The sequence below is a fragment of the Triturus cristatus genome, chromosome 2_2 (assembly GCF_964204655.1).
Source record: "Triturus cristatus chromosome 2_2, aTriCri1.1, whole genome shotgun sequence".
Lineage (NCBI taxonomy): Eukaryota > Metazoa > Chordata > Amphibia > Caudata > Salamandridae > Triturus > Triturus cristatus.
This window is the reverse complement of record NC_140582.1, coordinates 1,209,656,025-1,209,683,242: the sequence shown is the minus strand read 5'-3', so window position 1 is coordinate 1,209,683,242 and position 27,218 is coordinate 1,209,656,025. Positions and strand designations below refer to the sequence as shown.

The following is a 27,218-nucleotide window of genomic DNA, read 5'->3' as shown; positions in this document are numbered from 1 at the left end:
TCAACTGCTACCCAGAAGTTGTAATATCATTCAAGCTTCAGTACCACCTGATTGAAGACAGATGTTAGACACAGGTTTAAAAAAGGCTATCACCACATCCGCTAATAGTTGGTCCCTCCATACAGCAAAACAGGTAACAGGACCCTAGAATGTCACTGAGACTGCTCATTTGAGTGTAAAATAGGGCCAGCATGAAAACATGTTACAGGGGTGAGCTTCCTTTCTGATTAACCTTATCTGTACTCTAGACATCTGCTCCTTGTTGTGCTGTTAATGGTAGTGGACTATTCTATTGGTTATACATTTATATATACATTTGGTTATAAACCGAGAAATAGAGGAAGGACCAAGTTTGGTGGACCCTGAACAGAGAAGCATTCAACCAAGGCCAACTTAGCAGACATCTTGCAAGGACTTCAAACACTCTTAAGTGTGTTTTTAGTCCCAAAGTCATTGTCTTTTTAAATTAATGGCTCAAAAGCATTTCAACCTAACATTGATGACAAACAAATAGCATTTTTGGTATCTGTCTGTACACTATAACCATACTGTATTCAACATATTTACCATTGTACCATCTCTGTGATGTCTTTACTCTTGACGGTGACATGCCGCCACCGGTTGAACATGGCATAAAAAGAAGATAGCACAGCTCCCTATATAAACCATTGCAGTTAATTGTTCGAGGAAATGGACACACTTATTGAGATGCGATGCATGGGGACAATCCTAAAATGTTTATATAAGATGTTGAGGAATCATGGTGAGCCAGTCTATTAGAATTTTGCAATTTCACACTAATGTTATTTTGCTTATCTGAAATTGGAAAATATATTTGAATTTATTTCAGTTTTTTAAAGCATTCCTTGTTGTGTTTTGTTCAACAGAGATGACTGGGTGACCTCCTACAAAGTCCAAGTCAGCAATGATACTCATGTCTGGACCACGTGTAAGAATGGGACAGAGGAAGTGGTGAGTCTATTGGTCAACTTGTTACTTCCTGGAGGATGCTATTTTCATGACAAGTCCAGAGTATGGGAGTTAATATCATATAATTAATTTGGTTTTTTTAAGCTTATACCCCCGAAGAGTAGTTGGCCCAGACTGCAATAGAATTTTATTTCACTCTGGGTATATTTATTGTCCAAACTTACTAGCACTGACTTTGCTGGCTTCTTTGTTTCTTCATTTAAGGTTCTATCTTTGTGGTGCTCCTAGAGACAGCATTGTATCAATACAATATAGAGTGGACTGTGGGACAGCCTGTTGCAATATGATTTGATGGCTTTCTTACCTATCTCAGTTTCTTGCTCTTGGTTGGATTGCTTTCCTCCATATTTTTCTATATGTCCCATCCCTTAAACATTCCTTTCTTACTCTTCATTTTGACTGGATGAGTTATGTTCTTACACTGTTGACAAGGAATTGTTTTTATATATATATATATATATATATATATATATTACCTACTGGCGGTCGCCAGTAGGTAGTTATAGTTAGGACCCCTTTTCCATAGGAAATCCGCAACATTCTATTTTGAATAACTTTGGCGCCGGTCGACGAATCCTCGCGAATTTCTCAAAATAGGTGGGGCGCTACGCTCCGCTCCTACCCTGAAAGTCTCGGGGGGATTCGTCAAGCGGGGGCTGAGATAAAAGGGGGGTCCCAAAACGCGTTTTTCCCATGCATTTTTCCATAGGACCTTTAGAACGAGCTACAGCCCGAACGGCTGAACAGAATTACTAGAAATTTGGCAGAGAGGTAGTCCCTAGGTCAAGGAAGTGCCTTTTGTAGGTTTGGTGTAAATCTGTTCAGTAGATTCTGAGAAAATAGCCTTTAAATCAATATATATATCTGAGCCCGCTTACGGTACGCTTACCGTACGCTTACCGTAAGCGTACGGTGGCGTGCGCGAGCGCGATTCTGATTGGCTCTTAGATCTTAGTAAACATTCGAATCGGCCGAAACCAGGAAGCGGCGTCCGCCATTTTGTCTCTCGCACTGAGTGTTATTTATCAACCATGATGCCTAAAAACATGTTACGGGGCTGTTTTGACAACTCCCTCCCACATAGTCATGTTGAGGGAGTCCCCAAACATCCCCCACGAGCAAAAACGGTATTATTTTTTTTTCGGCAATTTCGCCGATTACGCTTACCGTACGCTTACCGTACGCGTACGGTCAAAAATTTAAAAAAAAAAAAATCCACACTTTTTCCACCCCGTGTGCATATGGTGGCCGAAGGCCACCATTTGTGCATGGCTTATTAGAGCACAGAAATTCCCAAAAAAAATTCAACAGATTACCGATCACAAGGAAGCGCATAATATGTCCTCCATGTGCGCACGGTGCGCGAAGCGCATCGTGCGTACATGGCCCATCTAGCGTAACGTGGGCACGGCACTAACTGCGTAAAGTGGGTGCGCGGTGCGCGAAGCGCACCGCGTGCTCACTGTGCACGCACGGTGCGCGAAGCGCACCGTGCGCGCACGGAACGAACTGCGTTAAGTGGGCGCGCACGCCACGAATGGCATAAAGTAACTTAGCATTTAAAAAACCGTACAAATTCACTGAAAAAACCATAGGTTTCACACACGTTATAGTTAGGAATTAGCATTTAAAAAACCTTGCAAATTCACTGAAAAAACCATAGGTTTCACACATGTTATAGTTAGCGGAAATTTTACTGATAAAAAACCAATGAAATTGCCCCGTTATAGTTAGTGCTGGCAACTATAACTCACGCGACCGCAATCTTCTGCTGATGACATATGTGTCTTTATGAAAAAAAAATATTTGTAATATATGTATAGCTAAAAATGTATGGAAGAAGACATGGGCAAATAAGTGTCTAAATACAGTATTAGCATCAGCAGAGGATTGCGGTCGCGTGAGTTATAGTTGCCAGCACTAACTATAACGGGGCAATTTCATTGGTTTTTTATCAGTAAAATTTCCGCTAACTATAACATGTGTGAAACCTATGGTTTTTTCAGTGAATATATATATATATATATATATATATATATATATATATATATTCACTTAAAAAACCATAGGTTTCACACATGTTATAGTTAGCTGGACATTTCCCTCGTAAAAAACCAATGAAATTCCCCCGTTATAGTTAGTGCAGGCAACTATAGCTCACGCGACCGCAATCCTCTGCTGATGACGTCAGATATTACATCACTGTATTTAGACACCTATTTATCCATGTCTTCTTCCATTAATCTTTAGCTATACATATATTACAAATATAAATTTTTGTATTTTTTTTAAATCGCGAGGTGCACGCATGGTGCGCTTCGCGCACCGTAAGTGTGCTGTGGGCGCTCGGTGCGCTTCGCGCACCGAGCACCCACGGTTCGCAGTGCATGCCGTGCGCGCGAGATGCGCGCACCTCGCGATTTTAAAAAAAAAAAGATTTGTTTTTTTCTCCCTTGGGGGTCCTTCTGTGACCCCCTGACCAAGGCTAGGGGGTCAGGAAGTGTCCACTCTGCCCCCTTTTCACGTTCTCCACCTTTTTTTTCACCCCCTCAGACTGCGAGAGACAAAATGGCGGCCGACACTTCCTGGTTTCGACCGATTCTAATGTTTACCGACATCTAACAACCAATCAGAATTGCGCTCGCGCACGGCAGGGTGCACGCACAGTGCGCGCACGGTGCGCGCGTATAGATATTAATATGCATTTAAATGCTATTTTCTCAGGAAATATTAAACAGATTTACACCAGACCTGCAAAAGGCACTTCCTTGACATTATGGCTACCTCTCTGCCAAATTTCACGTAATTCTGTTCAGCCGTTCGGGCTGTAGCTGCGACTAAAGGTCCTATGGAAAAATGCATGGGGAAAATGCGTTTTGGGACCCCCCCTTTTTCTCGGCCCCCGCTTGACGTATCACCCCGAGACTTTCAGGGTAGGAGCTGAGCGGAGCGCCCCATTAGTTTTGAAAATTTCGCGAGGATTCGTCAACCGGCGCCAAAGTCATTCAAAATAGAATTTTGAGATTTCCTATGGAAACTAGGTTGTAACTATAACTATCTACTGGCGACCGCCAGTAGATAATATATATATATATATATATATATATATATATATATATATATATATATATATTGTACAATCCAATCCAAACGATACTGAAAAGGCGCTGACACCGTGGGAGATTTCATCAAGAAAAATGCTTTATTCACACCAAAAGCCAAACGCGTTTCGACGGACTTGCCGCCTTGGTCACTGAACACAGGTAAGACATAATTACTGCGTTTAAATACACCCTTAGCTGGTTAACCTATGGAGGTTACTCATAGACATAGAAAGAGTCACTTTGTAAAACGAGTGTTTTTTTAAAGAAACAAGTGTTTTTACAAGGAAAAGGTAATAACATCAATGTTAACTTTCCATCGTTAAACATAGAACATGAACATTGCAAACATATGCCTCAATGTTATTAAATTAACTCGCTGAAAAAGCAATTAAACCCTAGTGGGTAGTGGCTAAATGTGACTCAAATATAAGGATTCAGAACGCCTAAAGGAAAAAGGAAAACCAAGCTAATGTTAATCTTAGCTGAACTAAATGTCTAAACCTGTGTTTTTAGAAGAGTGAGCAAAATACACAAAAAGAAGTCTTTAAAATAAATAAATGGTGCAGTGTTACTACAGTGCTATGTGTACTGTATTGCATTTTTATTACGTACTTATTGCAGATGCACACTGAGGGCCTCATCCGCGTTAAGTCCATTCGGGATCTTGCTATTCAGTAACAAGATGTATCTTGATTCGAGTGTGCGCAGAGATAATAATCTGTTCCCTCCTCGAATGTTTTTGGGGACACTGTCTATCCAAAATACGTGAGGTCCTCACTTCTACCACTGTGTATGGTGTTTATGTGACATGCCACAGGGTAAGATGGATCATCACTGTTAATCGCACGTAGGTGCTGCAGAATTCGTACGTGTACCTGATGGATAGTGCTACCCACATACAATTTGTTGCAGGTACACTTGAGAACATACACTGCAAATTCTGTTTTGCAGGTGAAATTGCTGCGGATTTCAAAAGGAGTATGTTTAAATGGCAAACTAAGGCTGCGGGTATTGATCCCAAACTTGCACGCCTTACATTTAGCACATTTATAAAATCCATTCCTTGCTTTGAGCCAATCTGTTTTGGTATCTAGTCTGGGTGAATTACAAACTAGCTCCTGCCTCATGGATTTTGCTCGTCTGAATGTGATTTGTGGGGGTTTGCTACATATCTCTCCTATTGTTGGATCACTACGTACCGCTTGCCAATGTTTCGTAAGTATTCTGCGTATGTTGTTGTGATAGATGTTGTAGCCAGTGATAAGTCTTGGTGGTGTGCTAGTTGGAGGGTCGCATGGTGGTATGGAAATGGTTTTGTTTCTTTTGAGTAGCTTTGCTCTTTCTACTGTGGCACATTTGTTTTCTGCCTTATAGAGGATCTCTGGTTTGTGTCCCCTATTGTTTAGCCTATCAAAGAGTTCTTTTTTAGCTTGATTAAAACTGGTTGGAGAGCTGCAGTTTCGTTTCATCCGCAGACATTCCCCATAGGGGATGCTTTCAATCAATTTGCTGGGATGGAAACTGCTGGCGTGTAGGATATTTATTTATTTATTTATATATACATATATATATATCACTGAAAAAAACATAGGTTTTAGGGAAAGTTATAGTTAGTTGGACATTTCACTCGTACAAAACCAGAGAAATTACCCCGTTATAGTTAGATCAGCTAACTATAACTTGCGCCCCTGCAATGCACTGCTGATGACGTCACATATTACATCACTCATGACATGGTCAGTGACATCACTGATGACTCCATGCCGGAGGTTCTTGTATGGATATATATATATATATATATTCACTGAAAAAAACATAGGTTTCAGGGGTGTTATAGTTAGCTGGACTTTTCACTTGTACAAAACCATTGAAATTCCCCCGTTATAGTTAGTTCAGCTAACTATAACTCGCGCGCCCGCAATGCACTGCTGATGACGTCACATATTACATCACTCATGACATGGTCAGTGACATCACTCATGACATCACTGATGACATCTCAAATGACATCACTGATGACATCACTGATGACATCATCCAGTGAATGTGTGTTTTTCTGAAAATTAAATATGTTTTATATATGTATATCTCAAGGTCGATGGAAGAATAAATGGGTATATAAGTGTCTAAATGGATGATTTGTTTTTGAAAAATTGATTGTGTACCTGACTGATTAAGTGTATCATAGTGAATACATGGCTTAGTGAGTAATGTTTAAATATGTAAATATCTGTATCAGTCTCTCACTTTGTGTATAAGTGGCTGCATGGGTTGGTGAGTAGCTACATGGGTGTCTATATAGGTTATTAGTTGGTTTTTTGAGTATCAGTCTGAGTGTCTGCATGGTTCGGTGGGGGGTATTACGTAGTGCATAGGTGCATGAATGAGTGACTCACTCTTTGTATGTGTTGAAGACAGCATGTGTGCAGGACTGTATGGGTGGAAGAGTGTGTGTATGGGTGTGTTAGTGAGTGATAGACTGTCTCAATAGTGTCTTTATGAGTAACTACATATGTTTTAAACTAGTATATGTGACCATTGTTGTATATAAGTGAGTATATGTGAGAGAGAGAGATTGAAAGAGTTCCTGTATGAATAAGTATGTGTTTCTATAAGTGATTGTTTAAAAGACTAAGTATGTGTAAGTTTCCGTAGAAGTAAGTGTGGTGGTGTGTGTATAACAGTATATGCAAATAAATGTATGTTTGATTCTTTATTAGCATGAGTGACTATGTGTGTGAGTAACTCTATGGATGAGTGGCATTGTGTAACAGGATGTATAGGTGTATGAGTACATATGATGAGTGAATACATGTATGAGTGACTGTATAGGACTGTTGGTGAATGAGTGGATGTGTATGTGGATCTTAGAATTACTGAAGAGGTTGTTGTAACTGGTATTGGTATGTCCATTGTTTTGAAAAGTTTAGTCTCTATTTTTGAATGTGTGTATCAAAGGTTATATTAGGGTGAGAGGAGGTCTGCCACTCTATCACAAGGATGATGTCATCAGTGATGTCATCAGTGATGTCATTTGAGATGTCATCAGTGATGTTATGAGTGATGTCACTGACCATGTCATGAGTGATGTAATATGTGATGTCATCAGCAGTGCATTGCGGGCGCGCAAGTTATAGTTAGCTGAACTAACTATAACGGGGGAATTTCAATGGTTTTGTACAAGTGAAAAGTCCAGCTAACTATAACACCCCTGACACCTATGTTTTTTCAGTGAATATATATATATATATATATATATATATATATATATATATATATATAAAATTCACCATAGTCGCTCCTTCCGACAGCCGAGGACCCAAAGAAGGTGGCACACACACCGGCGGAGCAAGCCGGTAATAAATCCAGTCGAGAGAATTGCTAGTCTTGCGCTCTCAGTAATACGAATCACCGAACAGTCCAGAGATTCAAGGGTGTTTAATTACAACGCTTACGAAGAAGCCTTGTTTACGTAATACAACAGTGCAATGAAAACCATGACTGATAAAGTTTCAAGCAGTGAGCATAGACAAAGGACAAACATTGTTGTTCTGAAGCTATAACGCCAGACATCTTAGAATGGTATATTGCCACGGTGTAGTAACGTGAAAAGTCATGTAAAATAGCTGCCAGAATGGGCTTGGACTGTCAAACAAATCGTAAAACACAATAAATGATATACATTATCGCCATACATGTGGAGCTATGTCAGCCTTTGTCAGAAAATGGTGCTGAACACATTGTGTATGATTCGAAAAGAATAATATAGCAAGCTCACTGACAGATATAACATTGTTGAATTACTGACAGATATAACATGCATACGTCAACTTGTAAATAGAATATGTATTCGTCGGTTGTTGCATGACAAGAAAAATGCTCTGTCAACACTGTATTGGAGGAACAGTACGAGAAGGGCAAGTGCCCCTAAACGAAGTGCTGCCCATACTGGTAAACCATTGTTACAAAGCTCTTGTCTAAATAAGAGCTTAAACGACCCAATATGCAAATACAAGTGTGTAGACAAGTCTAGAATGCTAGCTCTCTGATAAAGAAAGCTAACGTGGGCTTGCTATTAGGAAATTAGTAATAACCAAGGTCAAAAATGGCAAGTGCCCAGAATGTAATAATTAGTGATCGAACTATACAAAGTCATACGTGCTTTCAGAGACCAACCAGTCATGGTGATAAGTGAGGATAAGGGGAAAAGGGTAGGTTGCCCGTGAAGTGTGCGTGCCAGTGTCTGGGCCCCTTCCTTTCCTCCTGAAAATAAAAGAAAACAGAAGAGAAATGTAAGGTACAAAACCTCCGTACATATTACAATCATTACATAATAATATCTCAAATATACAGCTCTGCCAAATGGAAAGAAGAAGAATCATACATTACACGTTGTAAAATAAAATCTCTTAAAAAACACTTTGCAACTCGGAGACAATGGAAAGCGTCATATGAGGAGAATGTCAGCTGACACTCTCTAAGGTGTATTGCCAATTCCTCATCCTGATTTAAACCACATGGCACCTTCGTCTGGAAGTCCACAATGTACTTGGGCTCCTTTTGTCTCAATTTGAGCACTCTGTTACCGCCTCTGGGATTGATGGTAATCTGTTCAAGAATGAAGAATCTCATGAGGGCAGGACTGGAAAAATGATTGTCCCTAAAATGACGGGCCACAGGATATTTTTCGTCGTTGTGTGTGATGGCCCGATAGTGTTCTAGTACACGTTTCTTGGCCAGGTGTGTGGTACTGCCTATGTACCAGAGTTTGCATGGACACTCAATCACATAAATGACGAAGGTGGTGCTACAGGTGAGGAATTGTCCAATTTCTTTGTTAACACCATTGTATGAGATACTCTTCACGAAAATGCTGTTTTTGCAGAAACATAAATCAAAAACTACTACGGAGACAAAGACGGCGTCTTCCCAAACCATAGAAGACAAAATCAAAATCTTGGAAAAACTCAAAAAGACAGAGATTTCCAAGTGGTGGGAAGCGATTTCGCTGCAGAACTACATTGACCAAGATATGATCCCCAGAGGTCTACGAATATTCACAACACCTACTTATGAAACACCGAATCTGGCGATGCTCAAGGAATGGTCCGAGAATTCCGCACTTAGCTCTAGAAGAATGCTAGAAATTCTGGTGAAATTTGCATGGATTGATAGGGATCTCATCCTCAAACAGATTCTTGAAACACGAGAAGAACTTAATAAACTGTCGGAAGCAGAAACAGTTGAAAAACTTTGCAACAGTATGAAGGATCGCCTAAAGAAATATGAAGATGACATCAAGGCATGCAAGGAGCGCAAATTAAATCGTGACTACAATGACTACGAGAGCGGGAGAATTTTGACCTTTAGCCGGAAATAAGACTACCTCTACAACGACAAAGAACCATTGGTGTCAACCACCCACGACAATGAGGACGGGCAAACAACCTCAATATCCACAGCCAGCGAAACGGAATCTGATGTTTCGGTTAAAGCAGCCTCCAATATTGATCCTACTACTCATCCTATTAATTTTTTAGAGGAATATCGTCACCTGCGCCGGAGCAGACAGACGAAGCAAGACACTCCGGCACTGAGATCACGAGGACAGAGGGGTAGAGGCCGTGGCAGAGGTCGGGGAAACGCAGAAACCGTAGAAAAAGAGTACAGCAGCGATGGCAGAAGAGGCAGAGCAAGGGGCGGCATGGGAACCAACAGCACTCGCTCCAGAAGAGCTCATTGATGGACTCTGATATGGTAAATAAGACTATCATCAATCTATCCAAGAGGGTGATGAATGAAACTGAAAAAATTACTCTGTGTTTAGGACTCACCTTCTGTCCTTCTACTTCATTTAATTACACCAATGCCAGAACAGATTTATTTAAGTTCATTAGAAAACTTAAACTTAAAAAGTGGCACAAATTGAAGAGATTGGGTGAGACAAGAAGAACTAAGACGTATATCCCCACTGATCAGGATAACATTAATGTGGGTGATATCGACACCCTCATTGATATGATACAGCTCAATCAGGAAGAGCCTGGGAATACCAACATCACAGGGCAACTTACTCAAGATTGTGAACGCCTCGGTCTTATCACTGACAGCAATGCCTCTTCAGGCTTTAGACCCAAGTCCACATTCTATCCCACTCTTCCCCATGATACCATAGATACTTTTCACGAAAGTGTCGGCAGGGCTTTGTGTACTTTCAGAAACAGGAACAAGAGTCGCATTTCCACTAACAACAACCTCTCATATACTCAAAGACAGGCACTTAAGTCTCTTATGGAGGACACTGACATTGTCATCCGTCCAGCGGACAAGGGTGGCAATATCGCGATTATCGATTGGGACAAATACATCGCAGAAGCACACAGGCAACTCAATGACATTAGATACTATGAATCCATCAGTAGTGAAGGATACAATAACAGCATTACCGAGCTTTGGGAAAAACTCACCACTTGGAAAGACAAAGGTATCCTTGAATGGGAAGAATTCTGCTACTTAAGGAATGATCACCCCATTCTACCTGTATTGTATCTGCTCCCCAAACTCCACAAAGACCCCATTGATCCACCAGGACGTCCTATAGTCTCCTCCAGAGGAAGTGTGTCTGAACATGTATCTAAGTATGTGGATCACTTCCTCAGGGACTATGTCATCCGTCTTCCCAGTTACATCAGGGACACCAAAGACTTCCTTAATAAACTTGACAGTCTAGAATGGGATGACGAGTTTCTTTTGATCACTTTAGATGTACAATCATTGTACACTATTATTGATCACCAACAGGGACTAGAAGCCTGTGAGCATTTCCTCAAAGCCAGACCTGCTTGCTTCAGAGAACACAATAAGATGATTTTGGAAATGATAAAGTTTTGTCTTTCCAACAACATCTTTCTGTTCAATGGTGTCCTGTACCGACAGATTGTCGGTACGGCGATGGGTTCTTGCTTCGCTCCCAGTTTTGCGAACCTCTTCATGGGGCACTGGGAGGAAGACATTTTCACCAACCCTGACTGGAAATCTGATCTTGAGCATGTCACTATATGGATGTGCTACATTGATGACCTGTTCATTGTGTGGAAAGGCGGTAAATAGGAGGCAATCCAGTTTATTGGCAGGCTCAACATCAACAACATAAACATTGTTCTAACCAGCAATATCAGCAAAATTCATGCTGAATATCTTGATGTGGGTTTGGACATTTGGAACAGCAAAATACAAACCACCCTATTTAGGAAAAGCACAGCGGGGAACAGTGTCTTGCATGCCCTCAGCAGCCACTCCGAGACACTCAAATGGAGTATTCCCTACGGGGAGCTACTGAGGGCGAAGGAGGAACTGCAGCACAGAAGAGGCCTATCAACTGGAGAGTAAAGAGATGCTGGCTCGTTTTAAGAGCAGAGGGTATCCCAACTGGGTGTTATCTAGATCCAAAAACATAGCAGATGCGGTGCACAGAGCGCTCACCATAACCGACAAAGTGATCGAATCTCCTGACAATAGTGAGGACAACACCCGTTTGATCTTGACCTACAATGCTGATTCTAACAACATTCGCAAAATCTTTGCAAGAAATTGGGACATTCTCAAATGTGACAACATGATTTGTGACCACATTTCAGACAGGCCCAGTATAACTTACAGGAAAGGTAGAAACATCAGGGACATGTTGGTTCACAGTGATGTCACTATCTATCCCAATAGACACGAGCTTGGTTTGAAGGGATTTTTTCCCTGTGGGCACTGCAAAGCATGCAAAAACAGCATTTTCTTGAAGATTATCTCATACAATGGTGTCAACAAAGAAATTAGACAATTCCTCACCTGTAGCACCACCTTCGTCATTTATGTGATTGAGTGTCCATGCAAACTCTGGTACATAGGCAGTACCACACTCCTGGCCAAGAAACGTGTACTAGAACACTATCGGGCCATCACACACAACGACGAAAAATATCCTGTGGCCTGTCCTTTTAGGGACAATCATTTTTCCAATTCTGCCCTCATGAGATTCTTCATTCTTGAACAGATTACCATCAATCCCAGAGGCGGTAACAGAGTGCTCAAATTGAGACAAAAGGAGCCCAAGTACATTGTGGACTTCCAGACGAAGGTGCCATGTGGTTTAAATCAGGATGAGGAATTGGCAATACACCTTAGAGAGTGTCAGCTGACATTCTCCTCATATGACGCTTTCCATTGTCTCCGAGTTGCAAAGTGTTTTTTAAGATATTTTATTTTACAACGTGTAATGTATGATTCTTCTTCTTTCCATTTGGCAGAGCTGTATATTTGAGATACTATTATGTAATGACTGTAATATGTACGGAGGTTTTGTACCTTACATTTCTCTTCTGTTTTCTTTTATTTTCAGGAGGAAAGGAAGGGGCCCAAACACTGGCACGCACACTTCACGGGCAACCTACCCTTTTCCCCTTATCTTCACTTATCACCATGACTGGTTGGTCTCTGAAAGCACGTATGACTTTGTATAGTTCGATCACTAATTATTACATTCTGGGCACTTGCCATTTTTGACCTTGGTTATTACTAATTTCCTAATAGCAAGCCCACGTTAGCTTTCTTTATCAGAGATCTAGCATTCTAGACTTGTCTACACACTTGTATTTGCATATTGGGTCGTTTAAGCTCTTATTTAGACAAGAGCTTTGTAACAATGGTTTACCAGTATGGGCAGCACTTCGTTTAGGGGGACTTTCCCTACTCGTACTGTTCCTCCAATACAGTGTTGACAGAGCATTTTTCTTGTCATGCAACAACCGACGAATACATATTCTATTTACAAGTTGACGTATGCATGTTATATCTGTCAGTAATTCAACAATGTTATATCTGTCAGTGAGCTTGCTATATTATTTTTTTTGAATCATACACAATGTGTTCAGCACCATTTTCTGACAAAGGCTGACATAGCTCCACATGTATGGCGATAATGTATATAATTTATTGTGTTTTACGATTTGTTTGACAGTCCAAGTCCATTCTGGCAGCTATTTTACATGACTTTTCACGTTACCACACCGTGGCAATATACCATTCTAAGATGTCTGCCGTTATAGCTTCAGAACAACAATGCTTGTCCTTTGTCTATGCTCACTGCTTGAAACTTTATCAGTCATGGTTTTCATAGCACTGTTGTATTACGTGAACAAGGCTTCTTCGTAAGCTGAAACGCGTTGTAATTAAACACCCTTGAATCTCTGGACTGTTCGGTGATTCGTATTACTGAGAGCGCACGACTAGCAAGTCTCTCGACTATATATACGCTCTGGGCAAATAAAGGAAATTGCACCTTATACTGGTTCGTGTACCAACTTCTTGAAGCGTCAGCACGAGTTTCGAGTCTGGTGGAGCTGGTAGATCATATATATATATATATTCACTGAAAAAACCCTAGGTTTCAGGGGTGTTATAGTTAGCTGGACTTTTCACTTGTACAAAACCATTGAAATTCCCCCGTTATAGTTAGTTCAGCTAACTATAACTCGCGCGCCCGCAATGCACTGCTGATGACGTCACATATTACATCACTCATGACATGGTCAGTGACATCACTCATGACATCACTGATGACATCTCAAATGACATCACTGATGACATCACTGATGACATCATCCAGTGAATGTGTGTTATTCTGAAAATTAAATATGTTTTATATATGTATATCTCACGGTCGATGGAAGAATAAATGGGTATATAAGTGTCTAAATGGATGATTTGTTTTTGAAAAATTGATTGTGTAACTGACTGATTAAGTGTATCATAGTGAATACATGGCTTAGTGAGTAATGTTTAAATATGTAAATATCTGTATCAGTCTCTCACTTTGTGTATAAGTGGCTGCATGGGTTGGTGAGTAGCTACATGGGTGTCTATATAGGTTATTAGTTGGTTTTTTGAGTATCAGTCTGAGTGTCTGCATGGTTCGGTGGGGGTATTACGTAGTGCATAGGTGCATGAATGAGTGACTCACTGTTTGTATGTGTTGAACACAGTATGTGTGCAGGACTGTATGGGTGGATGAGTGTGTGTATGGGTGTGTTAGTGAGTGAATGACTGTCTCAATAGTGTCTTTATGAGTAACTACATATGTTTTAAACTAGTATATGTGACTATTGGTGTATATATGTGAGTATATGTGAGAGTGAGAGATTGAAAGAGTTCCTGTATGAATAAGTATGTGTTTCTATAAGTGATTGTTTAAAAGACTAAGTATGTGTAAGTTTCCGTAGAAGTAAGTGTGGTGGTGTGTGTATAACTGTATATGCAAGTAAATGTATGTTTGATTCTTTATTAGCATGAGTGACTATGTGTGTGAGTAACTCTATGGATGAGTGGCATTGTGTAACAGGATGTATAGGTGTATGAGTACATATGATGAGTGAGTACATGTATGAGTGACTGTATTGGACTGTTGGTGAATGAGTGGATGTGTATGTGGATCTTAGAATTACTGAAGAGGTTGTTGTAACTGGTATTGGTATGTCCATTGTTTTGAACATTTTAGTCTCTATTTTTGAATGTGTGTATCAAAGGTTATATTAGGGTGAGAGGAGGTCTGCCACTCTATCACAAGGATGATGTCATCAGTGATGTCATCAGTGATGTCATTTGAGATGTCATCAGTGATGTCATGAGTGATGTCACTGACCATGTCATGAGTGATGTAATATGTGACGTCATCAGCAGTGCATTGCGGGCGCGCGAGTTATAGTTAGCTGAACTAACTATAACGGGGGAATTTCAATGGTTTTGTACAAGTGAAAAGTCCAGCTAACTATAACACCCCTGAAACCTATGGTTTTTTCAGTGAATTTCTGAGGTTTTTTAAATGCTAATTCCTAACTATAACGTGCCTGAAACCTATGGTTTTTTCTGTTAATTTCAAAGGTTTTTTAAATGCTAATTTCTAACTATGCCTACAGAGATAGGACATGTGAAGAAAGAAGAAAAAATGCACAGAAAGAAACAAAAGAAGTGCAGAAAGAAGCAACAGAAGTCCTCAAATACGAAGATAAGTGCAGGAAGAAGGATAACGTGCAGAAAGAACAAAAAGAAGAGCAGAAAGAAGCCTTGTTGCAAAATCATCCTGTACCCTCAACTTTTTCAGACGGATACTGGTGGTAACTGAGTCTGACTAACCAGTCCTAGAGCCAGTGCTATGTTAAAAGACACTTCGAATACAGTGAAAACACCTACATACACTAGGGAACATTATGCGTTGGGGTCCCCCTGTGATTAGCCTTACCTCCTCTATAAGCCCCTAGTATATAATAGGGCATGGGGATTAAAACTACCTCTTAAAACAGGCCACAGGGCGTTTTTGCACACGTTAACTCAGGCCCCGTCCCCTCCTTTCACCATTGTGTAAACACGCCCTGTGTCCGTTTTTAGTTGGGAGATTAAGTTCATTTGAGTCCTGAGGGTCCCTAGGGTCCAACTAGCCCACTAGGTACCTCCAGTAAGTGCCACAGAGCTGCGTTGCAGAGAGGTGTAAAAAGTGGCACGGCCTGGACCACCTCTCTGCAATGCAGCTCAGTGGCGCTTACTGGAAGCACTTGGTGGGCTAGTTAGCCCCCAGGGGCCCTCAGTATTGAAGGGAAATTATATCCCCAATTTAAAACGTGCCATGGTGCGTGTTTGCACACGTCACCTCAGGCCCCGTCCCCTCCCTTCACCACTGTGTAAACGCGCCCTGTGGCTGTTCTAAGTTGAGAGATTAAGTCCCCTTGAATCCTAAGGGTCCCTAGGGTCACACTAGACCACTAGGTACCTCCAGTAAGCGCCACAGAGCTGCGTTGCAGAGAGGTGTAAAAAGGGGCTTGGCCTCAGAACACCTGTCTGCAGCGCAGCTCCCTGGCGCATACTGGAGATGCCTGTTGGGGGCGCGTTTGCAGAGTGCTGCATGGAGGGGGCATGGCCTCCGGCACGATGCCAGTCTTTTATTTATTTTATTTTTTTAAGAAGGGGGGCTGTGTGGTTCCCCTTCTTATTCTAATTTATTGGCCCTGATGACCCCATCCCCCAGGGCCTGTCTCCTAATTATATTTTTTTGACCCCAATCCCCAGGGCCGGCCACTGTTTTTTATTATTTTTAAAAAATATATATTTATAGACACACCTAGGACATGCTGGACAAACCGTACGTACCTATCACCATGACGATTTGCGTGATATTCATTAAAAGGCGACTATGCATGCAATTAATCCACGTGGAATGTATTTACACCACTAGTGAAGCTCTGACATGTCTGATGCTCTACCGTGCCTAATCCCGGTAGACACCCTTGTCGTTTATTTATACAAACATGGGTAGCTATTGACGGGCACATTTAATACACATGCACACCAAGCCATTCAAAGGGGATTCGACAAAAATTCGACCAAAACTATGCAAGAAACCCCCCTCACAGTTAATAAAACACACATCCACTGCCGGATGTGTAATACTTTTTATTTTACTCTCTGGGAAGGGGACGAACATCACTTGCGAGTCACAGCGCGCTCCTGACAGAGCCCAATGCTGTGTTACACCCACCATTGCCTGCCGAGTGCCACACACCTCTGTATTGTATTCCACTAGCTAGTGCATATGCTATGACACTCTCTAGCCCATGTGCACTGTAACACCACCCCGTGAAAATGTCATGCCACACTTGTCTTCGCACGGGTTATATTGCCCCATCTAACGTGCCTTCCTCGATGCCTATGTTATAACGCACAGTGCTATGCCATACATATTACAATTTGGGATCCATATCTTTGTCACAGTGCATATGCAACGTTACACTCCCCAGCACATATTTTATATTACAACTTTAGAGACTAGTTAGGTTACACAACACTGCCCTGTGCATATTACACTCCAAGGCGCATATCGCATAGCACGCGCTAGTGCCTGTGCTATCTCGCGCTCTCCAATGAATCTGTCATTGCGCACAATGTATTGCATATTATATTTCACGCCTGGTTCATCTTATATCACACTTTTTGGTGCATAGTTTATACCATACACTATATCTAGTTTTCATTTTCAATCGTGCTCTCAGGACTATGTTCTATATAACACTGTGTTCACCTACCCTTTTCACGGGCATTACATTTTGCGATAGGGGGTGGAGGGTCAGGGGGTGTTTTTGCCAAGTGAGCCCGGAGTCACAGTCACTAACGTCTTCTTCTTCCTGAATAAAAGTGAGATTATGCTGCATACTTGTTCATATTTTAAGTAGTTTGCACAGACAAAATGTTTTAAAAACAATAAAGTTTCTAATACCCGCCTTCTCTGAACAGTTAGCTTGCTGCCCCATCCCCCTCCTCCCTATCCTCTGTTGTGTGAATCCATGGACTAGCCTCCTCCCTCCTGCCATGCATGGTCTGATGTGCTGCCACTGCCCTCAATTTAGTATGATGTACCAGTCCACTCCTCCTGCCCTCCATTGCCCAATTCTATGCCCCATCATTGGCCTCCTGCTTAAACTCTGTGCTTAGCTTGCTGCCCCTATTCTCCTTCCCCCTGCCCTCCGATGTCTTTGTGCATGCCCCTGCTCCATCCTTTTTGCCCACCATGTCCCATGGACCTGCCACTCCTATCTACTCTGAGTGTTCTGTTGAGCTGCCACTCCCCTCCCACCTGCCTAGCATTGTCAGATGACTGTAACCTGTCCCTGCCACCTCCACCCTGCCTGTCCACATGCCATGCCTCTATCCTCTTCCTCCTGTCCTACATGGTCCATTGTACTGCCACACCCTTCTGCCCTCCCTGGTCTGTTGTGCTGCAACTGCTCCTCCTGCCTGCCCCGTGTTGTCTGTTGTGAGGCCCCTTCCCCTGAACTTTCTTGTCTGTGCACAGGTCCTGACCCTCCCTTCTATCCTCCATCGTCCTTTGTGCATGCCCCTGCACCCTCCTTCTTGCCCATCATAGCCATTGTGCTGCCACTAACCCTCCCACTTGCCATGCATGGTCTTCTGTGCTGCCATGGCCCCTCCCACATTCCCTGTGTGGTCAGTTAGCTGCCCCTGACCCCCTCCCACCTTCCCTCCATGGTCTGTGTGTATGCCATCACAGTCTCACTGTTGCTCTTCATGTTGTGTCTTGCTTCTAGTGCCCATCCTGCCTGACCTCCATGGCTATCTTGCTGCTCCTGCCCTGCCCCCTTGCCCCCAGCCCTCTGTTTACATGTGCAGACCCCTACTCCCTCCCTCCTGGCTTGTCTGTTCCATTGTAATGCCCCTGATCCGTCCCTCCTGCCCTTTATGGTCTGTTATGCTGCAGCCTTCTCTCCTGTCTGTCCATTATGGTCAGCTAGCTACCATTGCCTCTTGCCCCTCTGTTCTCTGTTGTCCATGTGCATGGTCCTGTCCCCTCCCTCTTGCTTTCTATGGATTGTTGTGCTGCACTCCCGTCCTGCATGCCATGTGTGGTGTATTGTGCTGCTGCAAACCCTGATGCCTGCCCTGCAGGGTCAGTTTGGTGCACCTCTCCATGTCTCTCCTGTCCTCTGTTATCCAAGTCCATGTCCCTATCCCTATCCCATTTCCTTCCATGATCCAATGTACCATACTTGCGAACATTTTGAACTTGGTAAGAGGGAGATTTTGAAAAAAAACTGGGGTATTGATTTTCCCCTTTGAGTTACATTGAAAAAGAGGATATTGTAGACAGGAGACAGATCAAATAAAGCCCATTTGAGCTTAAAAACATTGGACGTTTCCTGGCTGAATCGGGTCTGTTGGCATGTATGGTTGTACTACCATTGCCTCTTCCTTCTGCCCACAATGGTCTATTACATTGCCACAGCCTTGAAGGAGGGTAGATTTTGTATCACAGGGGGCCCCTGGCCCGTTCTGTCCACACCTGAAGTATGAGACCCTTGTCCTTGCCCTGCCAGCCGCATTTGTAGGCCGTATTAAATTGACCAGCGGGTCCTGTGTTGCTATATAATTATCCTGAGACATCCTTACCACTCAGCCAGCATAAAACCCCTGTGTAGGCCCTTCTGTTCAATATGTAGGCCTCTTTGTTAAATTGACCATAGCTCTGCAATTTTAGTGTATAGCAGTCTGAAGGCAGGTCTGCGAGGCCTTCTGCTCCAAACTAGTAGCCCCCACCCTACCCGAGTGCTCCGTGCTCGGTATCAAAGTTCAACATCCCCCTGAAGCTGTCGACATACAGTAGGCTGCATCCTGGACTGGTACTTGCTTCCTGGGCAGGTTTCCCGCTTTTAAGGAAGTGGCAACCACAGAGCGTCAAGTTAGGAGAACTGAGGAGATTTTATACATGAATATATTGAATTCCTGTACAATACCCATTATTTTCTGCTTGCTCTATGGAACTTACGATAAGCGATTGGCCTGAGAGACTGACCTTTTCACCCAGTCCATTGTCAGCATTAAGTGGGTAAATGACGAAATGTCTGGTAAAATCTGCAGACGAAGCTTTTGGGTAGCATACGTAGGTAGATGTAGCGTGCAAAGGAGCCCACAAAATGATATAAAAAGGGAGCACCCACAGATATCGACGGACAACCTCGCCGTCTGTATGTAGGTTAACAGGCTGTGCAGGTTTTCCCCAAGAACTGGGAGCTCTTGTCTTCCTTTGCTTAAAATGTCTTGCTCTGCTTTGCTTGAAGTATCTTATTCTATTTTACCTATATGAAATGTCATGTTATGTTTAACCATTGTTCTCTTTACTTTTGCATTTAAAAGATGTTGTATTGTAATTGCAGGAATGCTTGCTCTAAGAGTAAATGTGAGTGTCCCTAGGTAACATTTTCCTTGGTGTAACTTGTTTCTCATGATGCATTTATAGATGTGTTTTCTCTCTCTCTCTGTCAGTCCATTAATTGAGATACAGAGAATATCATGACAGCTGTATGATTATCTGGATTCTGTATTTTGTACTTTATGTCTCTATTCTGCGGTTTCTTTGAAGTTGCATCTTCTCATTAAACTGCCATTGTATTCTGCCTCCAATTCCATGTCTCATATGTCTGTTTTCTTCATTTTTGGAGCAAGCGTTCCTAGGCACCCCGGCTCAAATTAAGGTGCCCCTTTTGTCCCTGACTCACTCTCCTGCTCAGTTCTGTGGTGGCTCCCGGGGCTCTGGGGACCGCCCCTAGCTTCCTTGACCCGTAATAGATCTTCCCTCCAACAGCCTCTCTTGCAAGTCCTGTATTGTTGGTTTGTTGCCCCTGCCCCCCTTTCCACTGCCCTCCATAGTCTGTTGTGCTTCCACGGCCCTTCCTGCCTGCTCAGTGTGGTTAAATTGTTGCCTTTGCACCCTCCTACCTGCCTTCAATTTTCAGAGTCCGTGCCCCTGGCCTCTGCCTCTCAACAGTATCCTAATGAACAACTAGATTGCTAACATTCTATATTTATTACAAAAGTGTGGAACGCCTGACATCATCTTGATGTAATCAAAACTGTAATACCTAGAGCATTCCTTTAGAAATTACATATATGAGCGGGTCTTATTGGCATCAAAATTATGGTTAGTGCTCTAAAAGACTAAAATAAGGACATATTTTCTGAGTTTTCAAATAGCGACAAAGCACTTTTAAATTATTTGTTATCTTTATGTTTTTTTATCTAGTTGACAACTTGATTAAATGTTGCACTTAGGGGAGAGGATGTGGTGTTACTTCCAGAACTGCAGACTTTGCAACTGGGGAACCAGGTTGAAGTTTCTGCTTCAGCTCGACATTCTGTGATTCTGGTCAAATCACTTAGTCTCCCCATGTCTACAACCAAAATGAATTTGTTCTTGTGTGATGTAACCAATGCTCATGTAAAGCACTCCAATACCTGACAAGTCTGCACTATATAACACTGCAAAAACACAAAATAATAAGTGTTTTGCACACTTCTGTCATTGGGCTATATTTGGGCTATATCTGGGTGATTTTGGGCTACATTTGGGCTCTTTTGTCTCCGGTGGCTATCTTGGGAGATTTATTTGTTATGAAGTTTCCTAATTTCCTCATGTACTGCAGTCTCCTCAGTCGGAAATGCTTTCAGTTTTTTACTTTGATTCCATCATGAAGTTATTCAGATATGTCACACATTTGCCATGAATTCTGAATGTTAGCACTCTAGTTGCTCATTAGATCACTGTAGTAAAACTACTGTTCACCATGGAAGTCTGCTCCTGGTATTAAAAGTGCATGTTTCAGTCTGCATGTCAGAATTTTTTAATGAAATAGAAGAGGATTTGAGAAGTCACTCAAAATGTGCCCTCATTTTCTTTCTTCAGCATTAATCATAATTTCTATGGCAAAATGAACCCCCTCATTGTGTTCCTTTTTAAATTAAATGTTTTAAGTGTTACCAGTTTATTCCAATCAAGATGGCTTCAGGTGTGCCATACTTTTGTCATAATGAAGACAGTAAGTGCTCTAGTTGTTTTTAAGAACATTCTTGGACATTCTGTCATTGGGCTATACTTGGGCTACATCTGGGTGATATTTGGGCTACATTTGGGCTCTTTTGTCTCTGGTGGCCATCTTGGGAGACTTATTTGTTATGAAGTTTCCTAATTTCCTCATTTACTGCAGTCTCCTCAGTAGGAAATACTTTCAGTTTTTTACTTTGATTCCATCAAGAAGGCATTCAAATGTGTCACACATTTGCCATAAAATCAGAATGTTAGCACTCTTTTTGCTCATTAGATCACTGTAGTAAAGCTACTGCTCACCAGGGAAAACTGCTGCTGGTATTGAAAGTGCATGTTTCAGTCTGCATGTCAGGATTTGAGAAGTCACTCAAAATGTGCCCTAATTTTTCTTTCTGCAGCACTAATCATACTTTTTATGGAAAAATGAACCCCCTCATTTTGTTCCTTTTTAAATTAAATGTTTTAAGAGTTACCACTTTAATCCAAGCAAGATGGCTTCAGGTGTGCCATACATTTATCATAAGTAGGACGGTTAGCGCTCTAGTAGTTCTTTGGAACACTCTGGAAAGCTGCAGTAGAACACAAAGGAATCAACTGACAGTCTCTGCCCTTGTTGGATGTACATGTTTTACTGAGAATGTCAGACTTCATTCTCACATGACTGAGAAAGATAATGTGAATTTACAGAAAATAAGCTCTCAGTTTAGCTTATAGATCACCTTCCAAACCTCTGTGGTAAAAGCATGAGAAAATATTTTTCTCTCAATCATGATATCCCAGCAGAAGGCTTTTTCACATGGTGAAATCACCTTAGAACATACCACAATTCCTAAAATGAGTATGGTACCATCAACAAATGATTTATAATGTAACTAAAGTCTTAAAACCTTCTATTAACTGCAATGCTTTTTAATGAGGTGCTATCATGTATATTGGTCCCAAGATGGCTGCCAACACTTCTTGGATGAAGTGCTGACAGCCAATCAGATCTCACGATGAGATGTGTGGTTAGGCTCCGCCCACATATATATATGATTTAAATGCTATTTTCTCAGGAACTACTGAACAGATTTACACCAGACCTGCAAAAGGCACTTCCCTGAGCTGAGGACTACCTCTCTGCCAAATTTCAAGTAATTCTGTTCAGCCGTTCGGGCTGTACCTTGGACTAAAGGTCCCTATGGAGTGACAGAGGTACAACCCAGTGGAGGCGCTGATATACCACCAAGGAGTGTTATAATGAGTGCCCCCTGGAGTGACAGAGGTACAACCCAGTGGAGGCACTGATAAACCACCAAGGAGTGTTTATATGGAGCTTACGCTGGAGTGACAGAGGTACAACCCAGTGGATGCACTGATAAACCACCAAGGAGTGTTATAATGAGTGCCCCCTGAAGTGACAGAGGTACAACCCAGTGGAGGCGCTGATAAACCACCAAGGAGTGTTATAATGAGTGCCCCCTGGAGTGACCGAGGTACAACCCAGTGGAGGCACTGATAAACCACCAAGGAGTGTTATATGGAGCCTACGCTGGAGTGACAGAGGTACAACCCAGTGGAGGCGCTGATATACCACCAAGGAGTGTTATAATGAGTGCCCCCTGGAGTGACAGAGGTACAACCCAGTGGAGGCACTGATAATCCACCAAGGAGTGTTATATGGAGCCTACGCTGGAGTGACAGAGGTACAACCCAGTGGAGGCGCTGATATACCACCAAGGAGTGTTATAATGAGTGCCCCCTGGAGTGACAGAGGTACAACCCAGTGGAGGCACTGATAAACCACCAAGGAGTGTTATATGGAGCCTACGCTGGAGTGACAGAGGTACAACCCAGTGGATGCACTGATAAACCACCAAGGAGTGTTATAATGAGTGCCCCCTGAAGTGACAGAGGTACAACCCAGTGGAGGCGCTGATAAACCACCAAGGAGTGTTATAATGAGTGCCCCCTGGAGTGACCGAGGTAGAACCCAGTGGAGGCACTGATAAACCACCAAGGAGTGTTATATGGAGCCTACGCTGGAGTGACAGAGGTACAACTCTGTGGAGGCACTGATAAGCCACCAAGGAGTGTTATATGGAGCCTACGCTGGAGTGACAGAGGTACAACCCAGTGGAGGCACTGATAAACCACCAAGGAGTGTTATATGGAGCCTACGCTGGAGGGACAGAGGTACAACCCAGTGGAGGCACTGATAAACCACCAAGGAGTGTTATATGGAGCCTACGCTGGAGTGACAGAGGTATAACCCTGTGGAGGTACTGATAAACCACCAAGGAGTGTTATATGGAGCCTACGCTGGAGTGACAGAGGTACAACCCAGTGGAGGCACTGATAAACCACCAAGGAGTGTTATATGGAGCCTACGCTGGAGTGACAGAGGTACAACCCAGTGCAGACACTGATAAACCACCAAGGAGTGTTATATGGAGCCTACGCTGGAGTGACAGAGGTACAACCCAGTGGAGGCACTGATAATCCACCAAGGAGTGTTATATGGAGCCTACGCTGGAGTGACAGAGGTACAACCCAGTGGAGGCACTGATAAACAACCAAGGAGTGTTATAATGAGTGCCCCCTAGAGTGACAGAGGTACAACCCAGTGCAGAAGCTGATAAACCACCAAGGAGTGTTATAATGAGTGCCCCCTAGAGTGACAGAGGTACAACCCAGTGGAGGCACTGATAAACCACCAAGGAGTGTTATATGGAGCCTACACTGGAGTGACAGAGGTACAACCCAGTGGAGGCACTGATAAACGACCAAGGAGTGTTATATGGAGCCTACGCTGGAGTGACAGAGGTACAACCCAGTGGTGGCACTGATAAACCACCAAGGAGTGTTATATGAAGCCTACGCTGGAGTGACAGAGGTACAACCATGTGGAGGCACTGATAAACCACCAAGGAGTGTTATATGAAGCCTACGCTGGAGTGACAAAGGTACAACCCAGTGCAGACACTGATAAACCACCAAGGAGTGTTATATGGAGCCTAAGCTGGAGTGGCAGAGGTACAACCCAGTGGAGGCACTGATAAACCACCAAGGAGTGTTATATGGAGCGTACGCTGGAGTGACAGAGGTACAACCCTGTGGAGGCACTGATAAACCACCAAGGAGTGTTATATGGAGACTACGCTGGAGTGACAGAAGTACAACCCTGTGGAGGCACTGATAAACCACCAAGGAGTGTTATATGGAGCCTACGCTGGAGTGACAGAGGTACAACCCAGTGGAGGCACTGATAAACCAACAAGGAGTGTTATATGGAGCCTACGCTGGAGTGACAGAGGTACAACCCAGTGGAGGCACTGATAAACCGCCAAGGAGTTTTATATGAAGCCTACGCTGGAGTGACAGAGGTACAACCCTGTGGAGGCACTGATAAACCACCAAGGAGTGTTATATGGAGCCTACGCTGGAGTGACAGAGGTACAACCCAGTGGATGCACTGATAAACCACCAAGGAGTGTTATAATGAGTGCCCCCTGGAGTGACAGAGGTACAACCCAGTGGAGGCACTGATAATCCACCAAGGAGTGTTATATGGAGCCTACGCTGGAGTGACAGAGGTACAACCCAGTGGAGGCGCTGATATACCACCAAGGAGTGTTATAATGAGTGCCCCCTGGAGTGACAGAGGTACAACCCAGTGGAGGCACTGATAAACCACCAAGGAGTGTTATATGGAGCCTACGCTGGAGTGACAGAGGTACAACCCAGTGGATGCACTGATAAACCACCAAGGAGTGTTATAATGAGTGCCCCCTGAAGTGACAGAGGTACAACCCAGTGGAGGCGCTGATAAACCACCAAGGAGTGTTATAATGAGTGCCCCCTGGAGTGACCGAGGTACAACCCAGTGGAGGCACTGATAAACCACCAAGGAGTGTTATATGGAGCCTACGCTGGAGTGACAGAGGTACAACTCTGTGGAGGCACTGATAAGCCACCAAGGAGTGTTATATGGAGCCTACGCTGGAGTGACAGAGGTACAACCCAGTGGAGGCACTGATAAACCACCAAGGAGTGTTATATGGAGCCTACGCTGGAGGGACAGAGGTACAACCCAGTGGAGGCACTGATAAACCACCAAGGAGTGTTATATGGAGCCTACGCTGGAGTGACAGAGGTATAACCCTGTGGAGGCACTGATAAACCACCAAGGAGTGTTATATGGAGCCTACGCTGGAGTGACAGAGGTACAACCCAGTGGAGGCACTGATAAACCACCAAGGAGTGTTATATGGAGCCTACGCTGGAGTGACAGAGGTACAACCCAGTGCAGACACTGATAAACCACCAAGGAGTGTTATATGGAGCCTACGCTGGAGTGACAGAGGTACAACCCAGTGGAGGCACTGATAATCCACCAAGGAGTGTTATATGGAGCCTACGCTGGAGTGACAGAGGTACAACCCAGTGGAGGCACTGATAAACAACCAAGGAGTGTTATAATGAGTGCCCCCTAGAGTGACAGAGGTACAACCCAGTGCAGACGCTGATAAACCACCAAGGAGTGTTATAATGAGTGCCCCCTAGAGTGACAGAGGTACAACCCAGTGGAGGCACTGATAAACCACCAAGGAGTGTTATATGGAGCCTACACTGGAGTGACAGAGGTATAACCCTGTGGAGGCACTGATAAACCACCAAGGAGTGTTATATGGAGCCTACGCTGGAGGGACAGAGGTACAACCCAGTGGAGGCACTGATAAACCACCAAGGAGTGTTATATGGAGCCTACGCTGGAGTGACAGAGGTACAACCCAGTGGAGGCACTGATAAACCACCAAGGAGTGTTATATGGAGCCTACGCTGGAGGGACAGAGGTACAACCCAGTGGAGGCACTGATAAACCACCAAGGAGTGTTATATGGAGCCTACGCTGGAGTGACAGAGGTATAACCCTGTGGAGGCACTGATAAACCACCAAGGAGTGTTATATGGAGCCTACGCTGGAGTGACAGAGGTACAACCCAGTGGAGGCACTGATAAACCACCAAGGAGTGTTATATGGAGCCTACGCTGGAGTGACAGAGGTACAACCCAGTGCAGACACTGATAAACCACCAAGGAGTGTTATATGGAGCCTACGCTGGAGTGACAGAGGTAGAACCCAGTGGAGGCACTGATAATCCACCAAGGAGTGTTATATGGAGCCTACGCTGGAGTGACAGAGGTACAACCCAGTGGAGGCACTGATAATCCACCAAGGAGTGTTATATGGAGCCTACGCTGGAGTGACAGAGGTACAACCCAGTGGAGGCACTGATAAACAACCAAGGAGTGTTATAATGAGTGCCCCCTAGAGTGACAGAGGTACAACCCAGTGCAGACGCTGATAAACCACCAAGGAGTGTTATAATGAGTGCCCCCTAGAGTGACATTCACCATAGTCGCTCCTTCCGACAGCCGAGGACCCAAAGAAGGTGGCACACACACCGGCGGAGCAAGCCGGTAATAAATCCAGTCGAGAGAATTGCTAGTCTTGCGCTCTCAGTAATACGAATCACCGAACAGTCCAGAGATTCAAGGGTGTTTAATTACAACGCTTACGAAGAAGCCTTGTTTACGTAATACAACAGTGCAATGAAAACCATGACTGATAAAGTTTCAAGCAGTGAGCATAGACAAAGGACAAACATTGTTGTTCTGAAGCTATAACGGCAGACATCTTAGAATGGTATATT

General features: G+C 43.3%; 1 protein-coding gene across 1 annotated transcript in view; it reads left to right on the top strand.

Moving 5' to 3' along the window:
* LOC146863410 (putative carboxypeptidase X1) overlaps positions 1 to 27,218 on the top strand; it is a 315,940-nt gene that overhangs the window by 146,185 nt on the left and 142,537 nt on the right. The window contains exon 5 of the mRNA XM_085642839.1: positions 888 to 972. Within this exon, the coding sequence (XP_085498965.1) occupies positions 888 to 972 (85 nt within the window). The remainder of the gene's footprint in view (positions 1 to 887; positions 973 to 27,218) is intronic.